At 34.4% G+C, this 24,067-nt stretch overlaps 1 protein-coding gene across 5 annotated transcripts in view; it reads right to left on the bottom strand.

Moving 5' to 3' along the window:
• Positions 1-24,067, bottom strand: part of LOC140439587 (protein wings apart-like) — a 103,022-nt gene that overhangs the window by 22,335 nt on the left and 56,620 nt on the right. For all 5 annotated transcript variants that reach the window (XR_011950655.1, XM_072529594.1, XM_072529593.1 and 2 more), the window contains 7 exons: positions 22,580-22,936; positions 19,036-19,284; positions 14,377-14,625; positions 10,552-10,767; positions 4,975-5,197; positions 3,999-4,114; positions 3,582-3,681 (listed from right to left, as the gene is read on the bottom strand). Coding sequence is in view for 4 of the 5 variants with exons in the window: in XM_072529594.1 (XP_072385695.1) it covers positions 3,582-3,681; positions 3,999-4,114; positions 4,975-5,197; positions 10,552-10,767; positions 14,377-14,625; positions 19,036-19,284; positions 22,580-22,936 (1,510 nt within the window). In the remaining variant the exon portion in view is untranslated. The remainder of the gene's footprint in view (positions 1-3,581; positions 3,682-3,998; positions 4,115-4,974; positions 5,198-10,551; positions 10,768-14,376; positions 14,626-19,035; positions 19,285-22,579; positions 22,937-24,067) is intronic.

Consider the following 24,067-nt stretch of genomic DNA (forward strand, 5'->3'; position numbering starts at 1 on the left):
ACGAACAAAAAATAATAAAAATTGCACAGAATGAATGTTCATAACCAAAAAGTCCTTATTTACTCTTCAAACAATTAAAAAAAAAAAAACGAATATTTCCAACTTCTTATGGGACAAATACACACGAATAAGAAATGTTTGGAAAGGTTTTCTAAGCAACGCCCATTGTGACGTGAGACTTAGACAGTCCATTGTCACGTCCCATCGGCTGATGCAAATTGCCATTACTGCGTGTGTTGGCATCCCTGTTGTCGTCTGGCGACAGTGCAGAGTTGGTTTCCAGATGGAGATGAGAAGTAGCGTTCGTTTTTGTATATATTCTGGAGGTACCTATTGATCTCTCCTATTCACATAAATTTTCCTACATTAGTACACATTTTTCGAAAAAAATATAGGTTTTTTTTTAAACAATATAGAATGTCTGGTTTCTTGGCAGTGTTCTGCAACTGAGAAAAGAATGGAGAAAACATGAAAGAAGACCAGATCTAATGCATCTTTGCCCTTTGATGGATTTGGGTTGTGACGGAACCACCACTTTTGCCGATGAAAACGTAGCCACAGTAATAAGGGTTCGAATATGCAACAAAAGAAGAGAGAAGTGATAGTAGATCTTTGAGAGCAGGTAAAATGATCAGAAATTTTCCTGGATGGTTCTAGTCTCATTTGTGAAAGATCTTGATGATTCTGTCTGTAACGGAATGAATATAGAAAAGTACAGCGACATATGCAAGAACAGCATGTAACTAAGAAGCACGAAGACACGAAAAAGGGCCTGTTGGAGATTGGAAAGTTCGTTTTTGAGGTTATCGGATTCAGAAATAGGAATAGACTGATAAATGGGAAAATTAATTACCGAATTCTTTTGGGCTAGATGGTAGTAGGATATTAAAGCGTATAAATACCAATTTTGATAAATCGGTTTTCTTACACTGAATGCCTAATATAAAATCAGCCAACCAGTGATGTTGTTCAAACAGAGACCCAATAGCCAATACAGATCGCCATATGCGTATATAGGATAATAGGAGAGGCGTGTGTAAGGTATTACCAAATAAACATGCACGTTTCAACTGACAACATGGCATAGGGGCTGCAGCTATGCTATTAAATGAAGGTTTGTTGGTTGAACATTACACACACACACACATACGTTTATAAACTTTTAAAGCATCTTCAGGCCCTCAAGAAACTTAGGCTAAAATACATAGTGTATATAAACGAATATGTATAATATACATCATATACATACATCATATTATGACGGAAGAAACAAACAATTATTTCAGTAGTAAAGACGACTTAATCAATAGTCAGCCAATAATGACAACAAATAGATAAAATAAAATAGAAGTGTTTACATGTGTTTTAATTTTAAATTAGATATTAAGATACTATGGACCAGCTTAGCTCTGATGTTAACTGTATGATGAAAATACTTACATATTAGTACAATTCTTATCGATACATCCAGTGTAAGGTGATAATGTTGTTATTAATTTTTGTAATATTGTTCTGAAGCTATTTTCTTGTGGCATTTTAAATTAGATACTATTTTATTGGGATTAAGCCACAATTGAAAAAAAAAACAAAAATTTGTTTAATTTATTAATGTTTGTATTTTGAGAACGATTTCCGAAGTGGAAATTGAAACGTCAACTTATTTTAACCTTCAATTGTGGCTTATTCCCAATAAAATAGTATCAGATTTTTGTAAGTTGTTCTACTATAACCTCTGCCTTCTAGCTACTCACGGGGCTGAAACATACACAAACATACAAACACAAATATGAAATAATAAAATAGTTTCACATTAATATAAATATATATGAATGCATGTAGAATACCCGAACACTGTCAGACCAAATAAGGGGTAATAATGTGAAAAAATGTTATTATTTCATATTTATGTTTGTATGTTTGTGTATCTTTTGTCACGTAAGTAGCTAGAAGGCAGAGGTTATGCTAGAACTACTTACAAAAATCTATAACTAAAACTACTATCACCTTACACTAGATGTATCGATAAGAATTGTACAGATATGTATGTATTTTCATTCATTTATCTTATACTATTTTATTAAAAATGACTCACAGTTAACATCATAGCGAAGCTGGTCCATAATATCTTTTTTTTTAATTATATTTATCTAATTTAAATTTAAAACACATGTACACACTTCTATTATATTTTATCTATTTGTTGTCATTATTACTGACTATTGAAGTTCTCTGTACTACTCAAATGAATGTTTGTTTTTTTGTCATATACACATTCCACAAGGAATCTAAAGTTCCTGTAGTTTGGCTGTATACCATATATAACAAATTTTTTTATTAAAAATCCTTTATAAAAGGTATATAATTTAAAAGACCCAATCGGGCTATATCACAAAACGTTTTCGGAATCCATGTTCCATCATCAGTGCACTAGGTGGGTATACATGTATTGAGCCACTAAATATGTGAGTAAAAACCCGTTAAAATTTGTTTTATAAATTTGGTTTGTTGTGATAAAATCTAAGATGTTAAAGTTACCAGTGGATTTGGTAACATGGCGACGTATGACTCCACGTGAAGTTGCTGGTCCTGAGACGATGTGTCTACGAGGACCTAAAAGAGTTGCTTTCATTAGGTCCTCGTAGACACATCGTCTCCTCAGGACCAGCAACTTCATTACCAAATCCATTGGTAACTTTAACATCTTAGATTTTATCACAACATAATGTAAATCAAATTTATAAAACAAATTTTAACGGGTTTTTACTCACATATTTAGTGGCTCAATACATGTATACCCACCTAGTGCACTGATGATGGAACATGGATTCCGAAAACGTTTTGTGATATAGCCCGATTGGGTCTTTTGAATTATATACCTTTTATAAAGGATTTTTAATAAAAAATTTTGATATACACATTCGTTTATACACACTATGTATTTTAGCCTTAGTTTCTTGAGGGCCTTAAGATGCTGTAAAAGTTTGTAAACAGCGAAACCATTAGCCCATTATTTTTTCAACTTTAATGAAACCTATTACGGATTGTGAGTAGTAGACTTATTTTCCTAACATTCATGAATGTGCTCACACTAGCAACCCTTTCATAACTTAAATATGCGATGATCATGTCGTGTATCTTCGTAAATGTTGCTCTAAATAGTGCGGGCGCTGTGGGGCCACGGAAATATAAGCTCAGTATGATTATGCTTATTATTAAAAATAAGCAAACTGACTGCAGTATGACCGGTTTATAATAGACTTCCATGACAGGTTTCCATAAAAAAAAATCGAGCGATTTCAATCACTTTACTTCATTCGCAATTTACTTTTCGATCATCTTTCGAGCACAACACTGTGCATATTGTGATATTTTCTTAGGTAAGTACTGTATAATAAGTACTTACATTTCTAGTAGTGTCATCTAGAAGTCACCCAATTAATCAGATAATTTTTAAACTTATCCTCATAGTTATGAACAAGATGTATGACATATATATATATATATATATATATATATATATATATATATATATATATATATATATATATATATATATATATATATAAAAAAAAGTCACTCACGTGAATATATGCTTTCAAGTTTAGAAGGTGCCTTGGCTGCCATAAGAAGTTTCTTGTTCGCATCTTGGTCCTGTATGAGATTTATTAACAACATGAGAACCTAAAAGAAAAAACACCTATTAATATAACAGAATAGTTATAAATCTCCATTTTATTTGTTGCAAGACGTATCTTTAAAGCCCATTGACATTTACCATATGATTTTACTACACAGGTTACAGACCCCTGAACCTCTTAATACATTATTCATTGTTAAGACATTTTTATTGATCTGAGATCTAACTAGTTTAATTTATCTGTGATTTCGGTGTGATTATATATGTTACGTATTACTACCCAAATCGGTACTATCTACGTTAAATAAAATATAGCGACAAACATATTTATCTAATAAGAATTTCAAAACTAAATACTTACTAGAACTCCCAATTCAAACTTCTTCTGTTCGGGAATGTAATTAGGCACCTGCAGTAGTAAATGAAGACTGGTTTCAATAATGCCAGGTCTGGTACCAATCAATTGGCTACCAATTGCTAAAACGAAATATAAATTAAATAAAATTGGATTTAAAATAATTATTGAACTTGTAATAAATTAATAAAACTGTTGAAATTCCAGTAAAATTCCATAAAGAAATTTAATCCATTGAAAACTTGTTCTCATAGTGATCTTTTCTTCTCCTATTCATAAATGCCCGACTAAAAAATACGAGGTTTATCTCAAAAATATTCGACCTTTATTCGTAACTCTACCATACTTATTCATCATCATCCAGCTCGAAGCAACATACACATACCTTTGAACATTTGATGCGAAGTTATAAACGAAGATCAGATACTTTTCAGACACATTTCACAGTGTAGTTTTAGTCCGAATTCTCGCAGTCCAACTTAGCAATTGTTGGTTCTTCTAGTAAAAGGTTCAAATATTGTATCTTTCATATTTAATAATCCCTTGCTTTTTAAGTAGTGTCTTACTTCAGATTCCTAAGTTAATAATGCAAACACTGTACTCCTCATCCTTCCATGAAAAATATTCGTTATTCATCAATGAATGGTAAAAGAAGTTTGCATAAAGGATTTTCGCCATTTAAAAATTTCTATCTTGTCGTACTTGTTCGTGTTCCGGTATTTTATTCTCTTCCTTGTACTTTTCTATAATTTTTATCCATCATTTGATCTTTTCTTTTTTCTCTAACTGAGCGATTTTTCTATAAGAATCATTGCTAAAACGACTAATTTTTTATATGGAAATGGGCAGTTCTCTGTGGAGGAATTTTTATATTTGCGTCCATGTATATATGTGAAAAATAAATAAAATGTAATAATATAACTAGTAAACCTTGAAACAAAGCTATACCAGTAAATGAAACAAAAAATATTAACATACTTACACTGGTTGTTAAAATGGTGAGTGAGATTGATGAGCACCTTCAAGGTAACTAATAATGCCTCCCTGATTATTGCACCAGTAGAAGTCTTATCTGTAATATCAGTCACTGGATATAGTGGTATTTCTCCATCACATAATTTGTACAAGTTAACTAGAGTATCCAATATGGCACCCTCGTTATATTTAAGGATATAGTTTTGGTTTTCCTCATTATTATGCGTTACCTAAAAATGTTTATTTATATACAATAACCTAATTAAATAGTTTGGATTCTATACTCTACTATATAGCATATAGTCAATAATTCCACAAGCAATCAAAAACAAGCAACCATAAGTGTACAAAGAAAGAGATGCGTCGAAGATCCTTCAAGAAATAAGAAATTGTGCTACTAGCAGTATGAATTTAGAAAAGTAGTTTAAGAAGGAGAACATAAAGGTAGTAGTACTCCCTTGTCTCCTTTTTTAGTATCAATCTTTTGTAACGTGAACGCTACATTTTCATCTCTTCTTCAAATTTAATATTGTCTTCATAATTTTCTTTTAAATACTTTAGCATAAAATAGTCTTAATGCATGTTTTAATATTTTTCTTCTAAAAATAGTGGCCAACATTTCCTTTTCTTACGTATTTCATTTTATTTATTTAATTATCTCGAATTCCATATGTTTTCATATTTGATGCCAGCTTTCGTTGTATGAAAGATCAGCCATAAACATAACGATCAGCTCGAAATTTTAGATGTGATGGCGCTTCCAAAATAACCCCTCTAATGGGCGTATTAGTTCAACTTTTGGCCACTTATTGTATTTATTAAGAGCCTCTATCCTACCTGGAAATCATTTTTTATATCTGAACTTATTATATACGATTCTGAAATAGATTATAAGTGAGTTTTGGCTTTTATTTATCATACCATAACATTACTTGTTTCTGTGTATATTGTATCGATACAATTGTAGCAGTTTACTTCTTTTAAATATCTAGCAATTCAGTAAATCACTGTTTATAATTTAGATTTAATATTCCGATTTTAAAATTCTTTTATGCGAAGAATATGAACTGTGATTTTATTTCCTGTACATTTCATTCACTATTATCAATTTTGGAGTATCAATAAAAAACATAGCTAACTCATTGCTATTTGCTTAAATAATTTTTCTTTTGCAGCATCCCTTGTGTATTTTTTTATTTATTTTACTTACTATATATATATATATATATATATATATATATATATATATATATATATATATATATATATATATACACATATACTTCTTCTTCGTGTACCGTGCTTGTTTCCAAGTGTTGGCTATGGTCGTATTACAAGCTGATGAAATGTTTCTCGGTCGGCAGCTAGATGAAACAATTCCTCGACCGTTCGATCTGTCCATTGTCTAATGTTACGCAGCCGGGACAGTTGCTTTCTTCCGACCCAGCGTTTTCCTTCGATTTGCCCTGAATGATCCGGAGTAAGCGATATTTAGGTCCTCTCATTATATAACCGAAGTATAGATTTTATTGTAAATCCATGCTTATCCAGTTGATACTGTTTGAAAAAGTATGTAGTATCTACTCAAATATTTCATATTTAATATTCATTTGATCCTTCGAGCCGGATGAATATTAAATATAAAATATTCGAGTAGCTACTACATACTTCTCAAAACGCTCGTATCACATACCAACCAAAATATCTCTTCAATATATTTGTCAATCATGCAGGCCCATCCTTTTCGAGCCATCAAGCCACACCATAGCCCTTAATTCAGATATACTAGCTCCAAGTTATGGTAAATAATAAAACCCCGTGAGACATTTAAACACACCCGTATCGGACGATACTATAACCTTTAATAAAGATATAGCCGCTTTAAGGTACAGCAAATAACAAAACCCATGTGACGTTTTAAACATGCTATGATACCATGTATTAGGAAATAAGACGAGTCTCACCATTTGTCACCATTTAATGAAACTGCAAATGTATTGTAGACCAAAATAAAGAAATTAAGACACGTATTGAAATAGCAGGTGCATCATTCGGTAAACTTAAAAAGTTTCTTTATTGTCGGGACATAAGGTTAGGACTACGCCCAAGAATGCTTTGGTGTTACGTATTCACTACTCTCCTTTACGGCTTGGAAGCATCAACATTAAAACAAGTGCATCTAAATAAGTTGGCCGCCTTTGAATTTTGGTGTTCAGAAGAATCCTACGAATATCATGGACTCAAAGAATATCAAACGCAGAAGTTACTAGAAGAATAGGAAATGAAGCTGAAATAATAGTGACTATCAAAGGAAGAAAACTTGAGTACTTAGGCCATGTTATGAGAGGGCAAAGATACTCATTATTACAGCTTATTATGCAAGGCAAAATGCGAGGAAAGCGAAATGTGGAAAGACAAAGAATATCGTGGCTTAAGAACTTGAGGGAATGGTTTGAATGCAGTTGTGTAAAATTATTTAGACCGGCAGTCAACAGGGTCCGCATAGCCATGATGATTTCCAACCTTCGATAGAAGATGGAACTTAAAGAAAAAGAAGAATATATGAATGTATTGAATATATAATAAATTTTTCAGTTTAAACTAATCTTATTTATTTAGTTTCTGTACGCATGAATGTTGTTATCCTGATTAGGTGAACCTACTCCTGAAGAAAACTAGCTAGCGTAGGTTTCATTGATACTTTTAGATTTGTGAAGGTTATAAAAGACTCCATATGTAACATTTTTTAATTTCAATTTTTACTTCTTTATAAATATAATTCTCCCACATACTACTGATGCGCTACTGAGTTCATGCGTTTTCAATTTTTAACTTGTTTTTTCGCTAACTTGTGAAAGCGTAACAAATTTCCATTCGTGAGTAAGGGGTTTTGAGATTGAAACCCTGTTACATCTCGGGGGTTAGGTTCTAAATAATCTCCAATTAGACACACTATGCTTTAGTAAATTTTAGTGCCTCTTTCTAAATTAATACATTTCAATGGGTTCGAAAGTTTGGCCATGTTTGCTAGCTAACAATTTTCGGAATTAGACAAAGTGGATATGTGTCACTGGTAATTTCTTAGGAGCGTTGGTAATTTTCTGAATTGAAAAGCACCACTTCCGGTGTAGCTGTCTCTGGGGTCAGACTTAGCTTGCTCTCGCGATCTTGTTCGATTTTAATTTAAGTGCATAAATCTTAGTATAAATATTTCTACTAAGAAATACACTCACGATCATAAAATCCGGGTCACTTTGAAAATCACCGATATTTCATTTTTAACGAGCTTTATCGTAAATAATAATAATACAAATACAAACTAATGCATGCTTCTGAGAATTGTTGTAGTCTTAGCGGTTTCCTTTGCAACAAAGAATTTCAATAGTGCCGATTTCGCGGGAAAGCGCACACTTCCCAAAATGAACGGTACCTGTAACTGCCGCTTGTTTTAAATGTCTCATTTGTGCTTCGACTTTCTGTTCAAACGCAACGAACAAACGTTTATTATTGCCACCATTAGTGTTTATTAGTGCCATTATTAGTGTTTATTATTGTTTATTTTTTGCCAAAAATACCCTTGACTGTTGTTGAAACGGCACAAATTGTTGCTCTTGTGAAAGACGGTCACACTCAACGGCAAGTCGCAAGAACTGTTGGCGTAAGCCTTTCTACGGTTCAACGAGTGCTTCAACGCTTTCAGGAGAAGGGTTTGCTATCCAGACGACCTGGCTCTGGACGAAAAAGAATAACCACGGTACGAGATGACCGTTTTCTTGTGTTTCAGGCTTTACGAAACCGGACCTCAACTGCGATTATGCATCAAAATCGTCTACAGGAAGTACGAAATGGCAATGTTAGCATTGGAACAGTCAGGAGAAGACTTCGTTCTTTTGGACTATCTTCTTGGGTAATGGCTAGAGGACCGCTACTTCGCCTGGCGCATCGAGTTGCACGACTAGCTTTTGCTCGACAATACGCGCATTGAGGAATTAACGATTGGAGCAAAGAGTTATTCTCAGATGAATTCCGTTTCTGCCTAACTGGATCCGATGGACGTGTAAGAGTTTGGAGGAGAACCGGCGAATGATTTTCACAAGCTTGCATTGCTCCAAGAATGCCATTTGGTGGAGGCTCGGTCATGGCTTAGGGAGGTATATCTTCCGACTTCCGCACAGAATTACCCTTCATCGAAAATGGGTCCTTAACTGCACGAAGGGACATTACGGAGATTCTGGAAGAACATGTTATGCATACCATGGAAGGGCTTGGAGAAAACGTTGTTTTTATGCAGAACAACGCGCGAAAGCACGTTGCCATGATCAATATGCAATACTTGGACGAGGTTGGAATTACGAGGTTACCCTATCCAGCTAGGTCTACGGACCTGAATCCCATCGAACATATCTGGGACGATTTGAAAAAACGTATTCAACCCCTAACATCTCCTCCCTAACAACGGACAGGAGCTTAAGGATCTGTTAGTGAGAGAGTGGAATAACATACCACAACATGTAATCCGGAGAAAAATTGAGAGTATGCCCCGTCGTCTGCAAGAGGTCATTAGAGCAAGTGGAGGCAATACACGATATTGGTAATTGAAATTTCACTGACATTTTACCACGTTCTGTATTTTCCATTTTTTTTTGTATGCCTGTTTTATCAACAATTTGGTTTGTTTTCAGCTTTTTCAATAAAAACAATAAAAAACCGTTTTTTTTTTTCTTTCAAAACAAACATTGATGACAAATAAAAAATACGTTAACCTAAAAAAAAGGTTATTACTCCACTAGAGGCAAAAATATTCCAGAAACTTGAAATTTTCCAGGTGACCCGGATTTTATGATCGCGAGTGTATATACCCGTAATTCCTTAAAATCAATCTCTAAGTTAAATACAGATTTATTTATTTCTAGTAATAGAATAACTCTCCCTGTATTTGTTTCTGGAGTTTGTTAGTTGAATTAGTTACACGTTTACTAGAGTCAGTGAATTTTTAAGGAGCTGACAGACATCAACAACTGTAAGTTACATCCTTATATTACCTTTAAATAGCTTGAGAGTTGCTGGAGCTTTGACAAATTCAAGACCAGGTGAACCTACTCCTAAAGCGAGCTAGCTAGCGTAGGTTTCATTTATACTTTTAGATTTGTGGAGGTTGTAAAAGACTCCATATATCTAGAGGTATAGGTCACAAAATCACGTGGAGGTTTTACTACAATTTTTACTATAAATATTTTTTAATTATAAAGTGTTTAATAAAAACTACATTTTTGTCAGACATATAATACCACAGAAACGATATGTGTGAATAAATATTTTTGGCCGCATAAATACTAAATATTAACCTCTGTGCTGTCTATTAAACCTCAATACTATGTTATCAACTTTATTTATTGGTAATAAACTACAATTTTAATTCAAAATACGTTTAATCTGACTCTGATGGTTAATTCCCCCTAATAGTTTCAGAACCTGAATACTATATTTATCGTTTTCAGAGCTTTTGCCTCTTTCAATGTTACCCCATTTTCATATTATATTATCTTTTATAGCTTTGAGTAAATAAACAATAAAATCTACTTACATTTTCTAATACCCTTAAACACCTATCCACTTTTTTCAGCTTATCTAACAATGTATCAGTCCATGTAACAACATAGTCGGAAACTTGCCGACAACATTCGTGAATTGTCTTCATGATATGTTCTAAACCGCCCAGTTCCCGAAGCTCCTCCTTAAACCACTCCCCTGCTCGTTTCGATGTCAGACTTAATAATGTCTCCATAGCCAACTGTCCAACCTGAAAAACATTATAAAAATGATAAAAATAGCAAAAGGTATTTGACCTATTTTGTGCAAGAACTAAAGGCTTTATAAAAACATAAAAAAATTGCGCATTGTAGGATTAAGTATCAATAACATACATATATAAGCGCATCCAAGTTTACGCGTGTATATATGAGTACACGCATGTATACAATAGTTGGACCAAGGAGAAGTTGACGAAAAATAATTTCATGTTATATAAAAAGTAATAGTAGCAGAATGTGTAGATATTTTGGTTGACAGAGCTGCTATCGACAATAAAATTAATTTTCTTAAATTGGGAAAGTAAAATTTTCCTTCTGTTGTTTACTCATAAAAAAATTGTGGAGAACTCAAACAGTGTGAATTCAATAATTTTTTCACATTGTTTCACTGGGTGTGATACAACATCTGCATTATTCAATAAGGGAAAAAAAAACTTTTCTCGATCTCATCGAAAAGCGATTAGAGCGAGAGATCGTATAGAGATATTTTACAACAGTAGCTCAGAATTAGAGGATATTTTAGAAGCCGGCATATAGTATACGACAGTACTGTACGGTCCTGCAAAAGAAATACACTTAAATAAAATGAAGACTTCTCAGTATATCTCGAACAGACGCAGATATGTGGTCAAACCATCTCCTCACTCAAATCATTCAATAATGAGTTCTATCGCCTTCCTACTGATCTTTTGACATGTACTTTACCTTTCAATATGATTCGAAGTAATTCATATCTTTCACCTCTCAACACATAACCCAAGTATTTTCCTCTCTTTGATCACGCTTGATAATTTTTTTTAAGATCTCTTCTCTATTCGGATTGCCGAATATAGGCCTCTCCTAATTCTCGCCATTCCTATCTGTTGTTTGTAAGACGTTTCCACATTGGCCCTGCAGTTCTTTTAATATCGTCGATTTCTTTATTCCATCGGCCATCCGTAAGACGTTCGTTATGTCCAGTCCATTTCTATTTCAGTTTAGCTGCCAGTTCGACAGCATCTTTTACTTTTGTTCTATTACGAATGTTTTCATTGGTTTTATGGTCTTTGAGTGAGATACCCAGCATCTGTCGTTCCATAGCTCTCTGAGTTTTTCTGATCTTCTCCATGTTTATTTTAGTGAATGTCCAGATTTGAGCTCCATATGCAAGTACAGGTAGGATACAGGAATTAAATACTTTGGTTCGCAGTCTTTGAGGTATATTTTTATTTTTAAGTACGTATGAGAGTCTTCCGAATGCTGCCCATCCCTTTTTTACACGACTGCTTATTTCGGTAGTCTGATTTTCTTTGCTTACCTTGACATTTTGACCCAGATATGTATATTCATCTACGTGTTCTATCTCTGTCCCTTCGATTTTTATCATAGGTTTGTCATCTAGTTTAGTTTTGTTGAAATTCATTTTCAGTCCTTTTTTAGGGATTCTATGTGTAGCTCCTCAATCATCGTATTCAGTGCATTCCACGTGTCGGCTATTAGTACTACATCATCTACGTATCTAAGATGGTTCAAGCATCTTCCGTTAATAGGGATTCCCTTATTTTCCCAGTCTATTGACTTACATATATCTTCTAGGGCAGCTGTAAATAATTTTGGAGATATTGTGTCTCCTTGTCTTACTCCTCGGTTGATTTTTACTGATCTTATTTCGATTCCATTTCAGCTAACATTCGTTAGTCTTTTCTATTAGGATTTTTAAAGTATATAGATGGTCACAGGTGCTGGACCCTTTTCTAAATTTGGCTTGTTCTACTGGTTGAAATCCGTCTAATTTAATTGTTAACCTGTTTGTAATAATCTTTGTAAAGGTTTTGTAAAGTTGTGAAATAAGTGAACTTGATCGATAATTTTTCAGATCTGTAGTGTCTCCTTTTTGTGTATTAGTATTGTTTTAGCAGTATTCCATTGTTCGGGTATGTTGCCTTGGAATAGATTTTTATTAAATAGTATTTTTAGATATGTGATGACTTCTTCTCCGCCTTCCTTCAGCATTTCTGCTAGTATTCCATAGCTTCCAGGAGCTTGATTCCTTTTTATTTCGTTTACTGCTCTTTCTATTTCTTCGTGGCTTATTTCGGGCATCACTTCTGAGTTGACATTTGTTATCTGCCTTTTCAAGTTCTGCTTTGAGGAGTTAGGGGAATCGTTTCTGGAACGGTACAGATCGAAGTTGTCAATTGAGTTTGCAATATTAGATATCATAAGTAATTCTTTTTATTCGTCTGTATCTATAAATCTTAAAGGCATGTATTCTTTTTTCTATTTCAGAGCCCATTGTCAGAGAAGACAGAGAAAACGTAACATCTGATCATTCGGATTCTGAGCTCTAGACTAAGGCCTCATCTTGTAAAAAATGTTTTCATGTTCATAAGTGTTTCCCTCGCTTGTTCGATTCTTGATAGAATTTCTTTTTTTGGGTTAAAATGGTTGTTGATATTTGCTCCCAAATATTGTGTGGAATGTACTTGTTCTATTATTTGTCCCTTGGCATACAAATGTACGTTTATTGGTATCTTTGAAAATATTAGAATTTTAGTTTTGGAAATATTTAGATTTAAACCAGCCATTTTGCTATGACGAACTATCGAATTTATTATATTTTGTAGTTCTTGTGCGTTGCTTGCTATTATAACGGGATCATCAGCGTACCTGGTGTTGTCTATGCTGGTTCCGTTGGTCTTGATTCCACCTTGGAGCTCGTCTAATGCTTCTTTGAATAGACTCCGAATACAGATTAAAGAATAGTGGTTATAAGTGGCAACCCTGTCACATTTCTCGTTGAATTTCAATTGTTGCCGTTTGGTACTAACGTAATAGGTTGTTCAATAAATTTAGCGGTTCGATACAGGGCGTTGCTGCTAGCCTACATTTTTTTGTATGTTGGTACAAATGTGATGTTTTATGTGGTCGCACAAGCCTTGAAGACGATCCACGTGAAGGACGTCCAAAAACAGCAACAACATCAGAAATCGTAGAAAAAATAGAGGATATCGTATTGGAAAATCGTCGAGTGACTGAATAGAAGCCCTAGACATCTCATTGGGCAGTGTACGCAATATTTTGAGTGAAGTATTGGGTTTCCGAACGCTGTGTTCACAATGGGTGCCGCATTCGCTAACAATGGAACAAAAACACATTCGAATGCAAGTTCGAAATGTTGAAGCATCCACCGTATCACTAGATATGGCCCCTAGCGCTAAAAGAACTCTTGCGTGGAAATCGTTTTTCCTCTTTTTACATTTTATAAACAATTTTCGTTTTTTGTTAGATTTAGATTATTTCAGAAACTTGTAAAATGTTTTTCATATATGCAAATATAATTTTTGAAAATTAAAAAAAAAGTATATGCGGAGGGGGCGCGAAAAGTATATACATGCGGTTCAGCATTGGAATCCAGTCCAAAAAAACTGGCCACATCTATGTCTGAAATAGGTTAGTCTACTACCTATTACTTTTGCTTTCTGACGTTAGTAAATATCTACTAGTATTATATCTCGTTCACCAAAAACTAAAATAAGTTCAGCTGCAATAGTAACGAAGTCATCAATACCCTAAGCATTGCTCCATACTAACATAATGATGTTTAGTTTTTTGCTTACCGTTATAGATTCCAAATTCAAATGCATAGCATGACCCTGGCTCTGTATTTCTGCGCACAACTCCCTCACTTTCTGCTTATTCTTTTCTAATTGTGCACTACTAAGGCCGCATTCGTCCAAAGCTTGTTGATAGCTTACGTCCGATTCTAAGAGATTCAACATCAGTTCCAGGCAATCTCTGTCGAGATCCATGTTAAGTCGGTCTTGACTGAGAACGAACATAACTGTAGCTGTACACAGTCCAAGACTCTGAAACAAAAAAAAAAATACATTTCAAAAAGAGTTAGTGGCAGATAATTCTGTTGTTCATTTTACAATAACAAGTTTTTTTTTGACACCGCCTTAAAGACTAGTTCCTCGTTAGGTCAGAAAGATAAAAGAAATAAAGCCGGTGATAGTCGACGTGATGCAGGACTGTAAAGATTAGGAGACGGGTTTTGTCGTTAATAATACGTGGCCTAAAAAAATGAACAACTAAAGGTGGAGAGAAGAAATATATAATTTCCTGTATAATTTAAATACCATTCTGAGAGGGGAAAATATTGAAAAAGTAAGGTTATATATGACCGAGAATACTATCAAAGAGTTTGACAGAAAGATCCTTGAGTATCAGGCAGAAGAAAGAAACGCAACGCTACCCGAAACGACATAAGATATAAGTACAAAGAAAGGAGAAAAAGAGCTAAATAAAGAGATCAAAACTGTAAAACGCTCGTGTTGGAAAAATCTGGGTAACTCATTCGAAGAAGATATGCTTTCAAAATAGCGAATAGAACTCTCAAAATTACGGAACCCGTACAATTTATGTGTACAGTGAGAAGATGGGAAATTGCAAAAGATCTTTTTCACAGTAAACAATTTCCAACCCGAAAATATAGATGTCGTACAGGAAAGTTTCACCAGGAGCAAACAAAATACCATCTAAAGCGATAATAAATAGTACAAGAGAGACCTGATAGGTAATAACCCAATATTCAATGGTCTATTAAGTGAACAAATGTGGACTTAGTTCTGAAGCCGGGCAAATCCTCGGACTACAATAGGGTCTATAGCTCCTTATGTCTTTTTGTCGGCATTGGGAAAATGTATGAATCACCAATAAAGAAGCGCTTAGAAAGAAAACTACACCAACTGCAGATAATAAAAGACATAATTCGGATATAGAAAAAAGAAATCTGCAGTGAACGCGGTAAAATACATTGTAAACAAGGCCAACGCCTCCAGGTAAAAATACTTTTAAAACAGCAAACTGGAATAGGATTATCACAAAGCCTAGCATTGCAGGGATATCCACAGATCTGTTAAACACAATCAAGAGTTTAGAATGAATAGAACAACGGTAGCATAAAAGGATAAACAATTAGAATTACCAGCTGGAGTACCGCAAGGCTCAGTACTAGGGCTGACATTGTGAAAAATTCTGTACAACTGGGTAATGACAACAGTAAGAGACACATATGGATGGTGTTCTGTAATATTAGTCTAAGCCACATATATATGGTTCAGAGTAAATGAGCATAACGTATCTACCTACTTTAAAAAATTCACTGATAGAAAATAAGGCTTTATTTTAACATTTTTATATTTTAATAATTACAGGCTACCTTAAAAAACTTACAAAAGCAAAATAAGTAAAAACAGTTTATTGCAAAAATAACTTAAAGCGGCTTAGACGGTTTTTGCAAAATTGTAAAAATATAAGTTGGTCATTTTGTAATAACCGTCTATCCATCCGAAATGGTAATTACACAGAAAAAAACTTCGAATTCGAGTTCATTACTAATAGTAAGTAACTGTTACTGATTAAATTCCTACTCGATTTGATCTTGATCAATCTCGAAATCAGGATTTAACCCAATTCCTTCCAAATCTTCTTCGAAATCTTCATAGCTGATGTTGCTCAAAAATAAAAGCCATAAAAATGTTGGCCATAAGGGAGGCAACTCTACATTCTTTAAAACAGGTTTTCGACCTTTACCTGATTTTTCAATATTTACTTCCGAAAATTGTTGATCTCTCACATATTTTTTCATGTAAAAAACTTTCCTTTGTAATATGTATTACATGTGTTTTTAGCAAATTAATAACATCCTTATTTATATCTGTTTTGCGATTTGTTGTGGATTGCAGCAAAAGACTAACTGAAACCATTTCTTCTGATCTTAACACGGTTTACAACAAATTTATTTTTTACTCGACATGATATCATTATTTCTATGTAATCGTTGTCAGTGTATAGTCTTTGATGGGTTTTAAGAGCGCATTCGACATCTCCGAAATGTGAATCATAAGGCAGGAAACTGTGCCCAGAAAGTAAAAATTTTAACAAAATGGATTCAAGGGACGTATGGTTTTGAAGTATGTGAATAAGCATTAACACTAGCTTAATACTTCTATTCTGCCCCCCACAAGAATCACACCATAGAATAAATTTCTTTACGGGGGCCTTTATATTTTCATTAATATATTTACGCAGACATGAACCGACTTCTTGTGCTCCCCTGCTTGCCTCTTGCTCTGTCCATACATTGAAAATATCTCTTTTTGTACTGCCGACATACATACCTAAATTAAGTAAATTTAATTGTCTCTTGTAATATGCGACTCCAGTCGGTATTTTTGGTATAGGATGAGTTTTTTGTAGATCAAAAGTCAGGGTCTCCAGTGTTTCATCCTCTTGCGCGCATATTAGATCAGCCTTCATTTCACTTCTTAACTCATTTGCAATTTCAAGATGTTCCCTGTGATTTCTTTCTAGATTCTCCTTCTGTGTAGCCTGTGCAGAACTAATTTGGGCTTTGTATGTACCACACATTCGACATGTATCCTTATGTGGTGTCAAACTTTAAATTAAAATTTGAATAAAAGACGCTTTTATACTTCGTAAAACTGGTCATCTTCTTATCCCTGGTCGTCATCCCAGATCTACCTCCAGAAATTTTAATAGATCCAGTTTCCGACCTCAGAAAATATGTTAAGTAAAGAAATTTAGTGCAACCAAGGTAACTTTTTTGCTTTAAATTTTCAAAAAAAAATAAATAAACATTAAAATAATAATTACTTTCATAATTTAAATAATAAATATTAAAAATAAAAGGTTTTAATAATTAATATTGTAAATCTTAGGGTGTAGCTATGCTCTCATTTTAATTGTTCTCTGTTATAAAATTCAATGTTGACATATGACAGCTAGATTCATATTTTTGTGACATTAGCTTGTTTTGTTTTTAGAAAAGGTTGATCTTTATGAATAGTTTTATTTGAAAAGATAATTCTTTACTTGTAATAATTTTTTATTAGCCACAGTTTATAGCCCAGTAACATTTGTAAGTTTTGTTGCAATTCCCACTTGTAAACGAATAGGACACATGTAAGTTTTTCTTTGTTATTTTTATATTTACTTTTGTGACTATTAATATAGTCTTTATGTATTATCTGTATTTGTAACTGTTTGTGCTGAGACAGTAATAAATGTTTAATTTATCTCTCTGAACCATTTTGTTTATTTTAGAAAAATCTCCTAACCCATGTTTGTGTTCTTTATTTTAGGAAAGAAGAGCCCTTTTTTCCTTTATCCAGCAAGATTAGGATTCTTCGAAGCGGCGTCCTTTTTCAAATAGCTAGATGTCTTTCTTGTTGTTTTTATTTGCCCTTTTGTCCAGGAGATTTATGTAAGTATCCATTTGTTTCATTTTTTTTGTAGTTGCCCCAATCCAACCCCATTGCCATTCACTTATCCACGACCCAGCTCTCCAAATAAGCCCTGAGTGCCGTTCGCACAGTATCGTTTATTTTGCTTGCCCTATCTCCACCCCAGTAACTTCTGTCCCAATTTTCAAACCCCAATAATTTTATACCCTATGTGGTAGGCAAAATATTACGTTACAAGTTTGGTTACGATATAGAATTTATTATTTAAAATATATAAAAAGTATATATTTCATTATTTTTATTATTTGATATAAGAACTTTAATTATTTAAACATTACATAATATACAATTTATATGATGTCTGCATTTTTAAAAGTTTAACATGGAATGAAACTCTAAATCCCATCTAACCCTAAATATATCTGGTAGGTACTTCAAAATACGAGTGGTTCAGGGCCGTATTTTAAATGTCTGCCAATGGTGCATTTAAAAATAACTCACTTTATTAAATTATGATACATATTAGAAAGATCTTTGATATCAGTCTTATTATTGATAGATATTTGATCTTTTTTATGTGAATTATCTCCAATATGCATCTTTTGTTGTACTTTTGTTCTTTTTTCAAAATCTGTAGATTTTCAAAATCAAAAGAATAGCTATTTCCTGGAGAATGCTTGGCTACTGGCTGTATGTAGTGTAAAAGGATATAGTGTTTAATTTGTAGGTTTGTTCACTACATTTGCGTGCAACAAACCTTCTAAGTAGATATTGTACTGTGTGTGTATTTCTAGACAAAGGTGCATGGTAATCTGAAGTTAACTTCTATTCTGAGAACAGAGAACGTGTGTTTTTAATTGGTAGGCAGATCGACGGGTGTTAATTGTAGGCACGCCTCTTCACAAGCATATATACTATTTATATACCGAAAGCTGAACTTAAAATTGAACCAATCATTTTTTAAATCTATTAAACCTATACATCGATTATTAAGTAGATAATACTTACTTGATTTTTGGGCGCATCGTGCAATGCCTTAAAGAACTTCGCGACAGTCCCGTGGGCTCTGACGTGCATCCTGAAAGCGGGGGCCATGCATTTCGAAGCTAACGTTATTGCTGAAAGACATCTAGTGCTGATAGGGTTGTTGTCCTGCAGAGCATCCTGGATGTACTCGACGTCGTCGTTGAATTCTTGGAATTCACCAATTTCTTGGATTTGATGCGCCTTTTTTACATTCCTGACTACTGTATAATACTGAAAATAAAAATATCCTTAATATTTGTGCAGATGTATGAGTGTGCAAAACTAACCCTACGATTATGGAGTGTTTGCTAAATGTGGAACATATAGAATTGATTCTCTTAAAGGAGAAAACAAAACCAATTAACTCATTTCTAAATAAGGGCGAGTATACCAATACAGGAAGAGAACCAGCTAAAGAGCTCTTCAAGAGCACTTTCCTGGATCACAAATAGTTGAATTACCAATTGACCGGGGATCAAAAGGCAACGAGGCTTTGCAGAGGTCCTCAAGAACTAACAGACATACAGTAGAAAATATTGTTAACTATGAAAAAGTAGCATGAGCAATAAACTCATGGGACCCGTATAATTCACCAGAATGGATGTTGTAGATACCTACAGCATGGAGAGAAATTAAAAGTAATTTTTATTAAAAACCGGGGACAAGAGGACAGAAAAAGGCAAAATCTCTAAGACCAATAAGTCTAATGTCATTCCTACAGAAGACATTTGAGAAAGTGGTCAACTGGTATATCAGGGTGTTGTTGAAAGGAAACAAATCTCAAAGAAGAAATGGCGATTTAAACCGGATATGGTGCACTGGGTGTGCACCATGGTGATAAAGCGCTTAATTATCTCTATCCAGCGACGATGTGGTGGACTAAGACACTTCAAACAGCTGCAAAAGCCAAACTCAGCAAGGTGCAAAGACTTGCGTATATGGGGATAACTGGTACCATGTGTACTACTACAACAGCAGCTATGGAGGCTCTACTAGGGCTGCCTTAATAATACAAGAAGAGTCATGAAGGGAGCTTACAGAATAAAACAATCACTGAAACTTCGCAATGAAGACCAAGAAGATCTTTAATGCGGAACCAGAACACATGACAAAAAGATACAATTTTAAGAATTCATACAGGGTGTCTATTTCAGTCAGGAATTTATGGATAAACAAAGAGTATCATAATCAATAGGGCAAGATCTGGTATAGTGACGCATACAAGATTAGAGAGGGTGTGGGGGCAGTGATATACTCCAAAAATCCAAGAATAAGCGAAAACTTTGCCTTGGAGAGGAACTGCACTGTTTTCAAGCGGAGATTTACGCGATATTGCAATGTGGAAAGAGAAATATTGAAATGGGAGAGCACTTGAAAAAGAACAGACCCAAATAATGTATTGACATTATATGGAAGGCACTGAAGGCACTGACGAGTCAGGAAGGTCCAGGATGGTGTGGGACTGAATCAGAGAACTGAATGAACTGGGAGATCGGAACAAGGTTGATCTGGGTACCAGAGCATCGAACGGATCAAACGGGCCGGTTGTGACTTTGGGAGTAGCAAAGGCTGTGGTACCTAGGGCTGTAGAGGACGGGATCCGAGAAAGTCATGAGCGATATTGGGAGAAAATCCCAAAACAAGCACATAGGAAAATCTTCACTGGTGGACTATATACAGGAACAGAGGAACTGCTCCATATGGGAAGGAACAAACTGAGTAACAAGGAATATTGACCGCGCATGAACCAGTAAGAGAATTCCTGAATAAAATAGAAATTTACAATGGAGACCTTAACTGCACACGTATTATGCAATTGCGAGACCACAAAAGACAAAAACTATATGGGTCACCAAGAAGACACCCTCGTATATTTAGAATACACCAAGCAAAAGACCTGTACAAACTTCTAAAGATAAAAAAAAATGTAGACTGGGTATAGGAAATTACAATGGGCAGCAAACACAATAAGCTTCAGCTTCAGTGATAACCGAGATCTTTTTGGCTTAGACGGTCCCAGGGAAGAAAAAAATATAGAATAGTATTTATTTTGAAAATGTTTGAAATTATAAAGGAAGAAATGAAACTTAAAGCAGTCTCAGCTAAGAAAATTTAATTATCTGTGTCCAGATAAATAAAAAATTTAATTAAGGTACAGAAAAAGAAGAAAAACCAGCTACAAAAAAGCAGTTGTACGTTCTTTAATACATAGTAGCAAATTGAAATGTTCTTGGGAAAACATATGGAGCTATCCATGTAAATAGATAACTCGGGCTTCCTTAATCGATGGATAAGAAACGGACTATGGCGATGGAAACTGGTGTCAAAAACCAAATGTGTGGGAGAGCAGTGTAGGTAATCTTGGACAAACAAGAAAAATCGGAATGGCATTCACATATATTCACGAATAAAAATAACAACAAAGTGTAAAGAACAATATGCATAATTAGAGAGTGGAAAAACAACCGATAAAAATATACGAGGGGAAGGTGGTGAAAAGTTCCCATGTTTCTAGAGAAAAAATTATTATAAACATTGCATTTCATGATCATCATCAACCTGCATGCGTCCATTGCTGGACATAGGTCTCCCTCAGCTCTTTCCATCTGTCTCTGTCTTGTGCTGGTTGCATCCAGTTATTGCTAACACGCATCAGATCGTATGTCCATCTAGTTGGTGAGCGTCCTCTGCTCCGTAATGCTTCTTGCCTTGGTCTCCACTCTAAAATACGTTTTGTCCATCGGTTGTCTGATAATATGGCGACGTGCCCTGCCCAATTCCATTTTAACGACGCAATTTTTTCGATAGCGTCTGTTGTTTTCGTTCTACGACGTATTTCTTCGTTTGGGATTCGGTCTCTCAGAGAGACACCCAACATCTGGCGGTTCATAGCCATCTGAGTCACGCGAATCTTATTAACTACCTTTTTTGTGGGTGTTATTGTTTCCGATCCATAAGTGAGTATAGGTAACACACATTGGTCAAAGATTTTCCTTTTGAGGCATATGGATAGATCCGATTTAAATACATAGTTTAATTTACCAAACGCTGCCCAGGCCAATCCTATGAAACGTTGCATTTAGAAAAGTACAAATATTGATACACCCGTAGAGGAGCAAACATCCATGATAAATCGAGTATTGTATTTAAAATCTGAAGATCTAAAAAGAAACAAAGTCATCATGGAATAAGCAGATACTATTTTGGCGACTTAGGATATAAACGAGGAATAGAAAGACACCAAATGAGATGAAGCTGCGATCTTAAGCAACATGCAAATGCAATATGGATAGCAATAACATTGGCTAGAGACCAATAGATAAGAAAAGTCTATATTCGAAACTTAATAAAGTAAGGTACGATAGAGAAAAGATAATTAAGTGTAATAATATTACCAACAAACCACGCTATTTTGACGAACTGTAAAAAAATATTTGTCTGATCAAATTAAAGAAAAAACAGTTGTTTTATTCACAGAGAACTTCTGGCATCATAATCTATAAAAATTCAATGTCAAATAACTTACCCCCTTATTATTTCTGGTACACTTAACACTAGTAATTTCCTCTTCATCTACTTCTTTCACCACTCTCTCCAAATTCTCTTCTTTAAAGTCGAAGTCCTCGACTTTTTCTTCTTGATTTGACGAACTCTCTCCTTCGCCCTCTTCTTTTTCTTTCGAAGGTTCTTTATTATCGTCCGTCCACTTATGTTTATACAGAGCACGACGTTTTTTACTTACACCATCGTCTACAAGTGTGCGACTTTTGAAGATGCTTCCCTTTTTTTTCGAGATGACGAGCTTGACTGGCGGCGTAGGGTCCGGAGGTTTCTCTAGAATTTTATCGAGTATTTCTGACTTATGCTCTTCTATGGTATTAATCTGCAAAAAAAAAAAATACGAAATTAGGCACCTATTAAAACGGTGTAGGCTCTGAACATTAAATGTCTTGCAATCGAACTTTCGCCATTTGTATTTATGTATTACGAGGCCTTCCCATATATGTTGGCCCACCTATGGAATTTGCAGTTTAAGTTGATTACCATAGACAAATTATACTCTGCATGTTTTTATAAGTTCTCATATTATTAATATGGCATTTTTATTAATATTTATTAAAAACATTACCCTAATGGTTTTTTACTTATTTTCAACAATAAAAAAATTTACTAAACCCTGGCTATGCATTATGTCAACAAGCACTTATGTCAACAAGCGTTGATTTTTTCATAATTACGTTTAATCCAGACGTTGGCAACAGTTGGCAATTTATAGAACTGACTGGCGTAATAGACTTGGGAAGGTCGAGGCTCTTTTATAGGGCTGTAGCACCAATGATGAGGATGATGACGTTTAATCCAGATGTGGGTATGGAAAAATGACATCAAAACAATAATATTGTCAGTTAATGTAAAATGTAGTATTGTAAAGCTTTTTGCCGTTTGTGGATTGTACAACAGGTCGAGGTAAAGTGATCGATGAGAAAATTTCTTCAATCATTATTAGATTTTTTAATTCTGGAAAATCCAGTTCGGAAATCGAAAATATGATGCAATTGTCACGCTATAGTGACTGACATATAGTCAGAAGATACAAAACTACAGCTTCGGTCGTCACAAAACCTAGAAATGTACGAAAAAGTAAAATAACCTAAGCAGATCGAAGGGCATCAAGACGCATTATAGTGAAAAATCGACGAGCAAATTATATGGAGTTAGGCGTTTTATGGAGTGACGTTATTGGAAGACACGTTTCTAGATCAACAATGTCACCGAGAGGACCACAAATTAGGATTTGGTACGTAAGTTTTATAGTTGAAAAAATTAGTACGAAAGAAAAATAGACTAAAATGGTCAAAAGAGCATAAAGATTTGACTCAGTTGCAATGGGATTCAATACATTGGTTGTGCAGACAGTAGGAGTCGCGTCATTCGCAGGAAAAATGAAGCTTTCCTGCGTCTGTCATGATCTGGGGCAACATGTCGTCTGAAGGTGTGGGATGGTTACATTTTA

The sequence above is a fragment of the Diabrotica undecimpunctata genome, chromosome 4 (assembly GCF_040954645.1).
Source record: "Diabrotica undecimpunctata isolate CICGRU chromosome 4, icDiaUnde3, whole genome shotgun sequence".
Taxonomy (NCBI): Eukaryota; Metazoa; Arthropoda; class Insecta; order Coleoptera; family Chrysomelidae; genus Diabrotica; species Diabrotica undecimpunctata.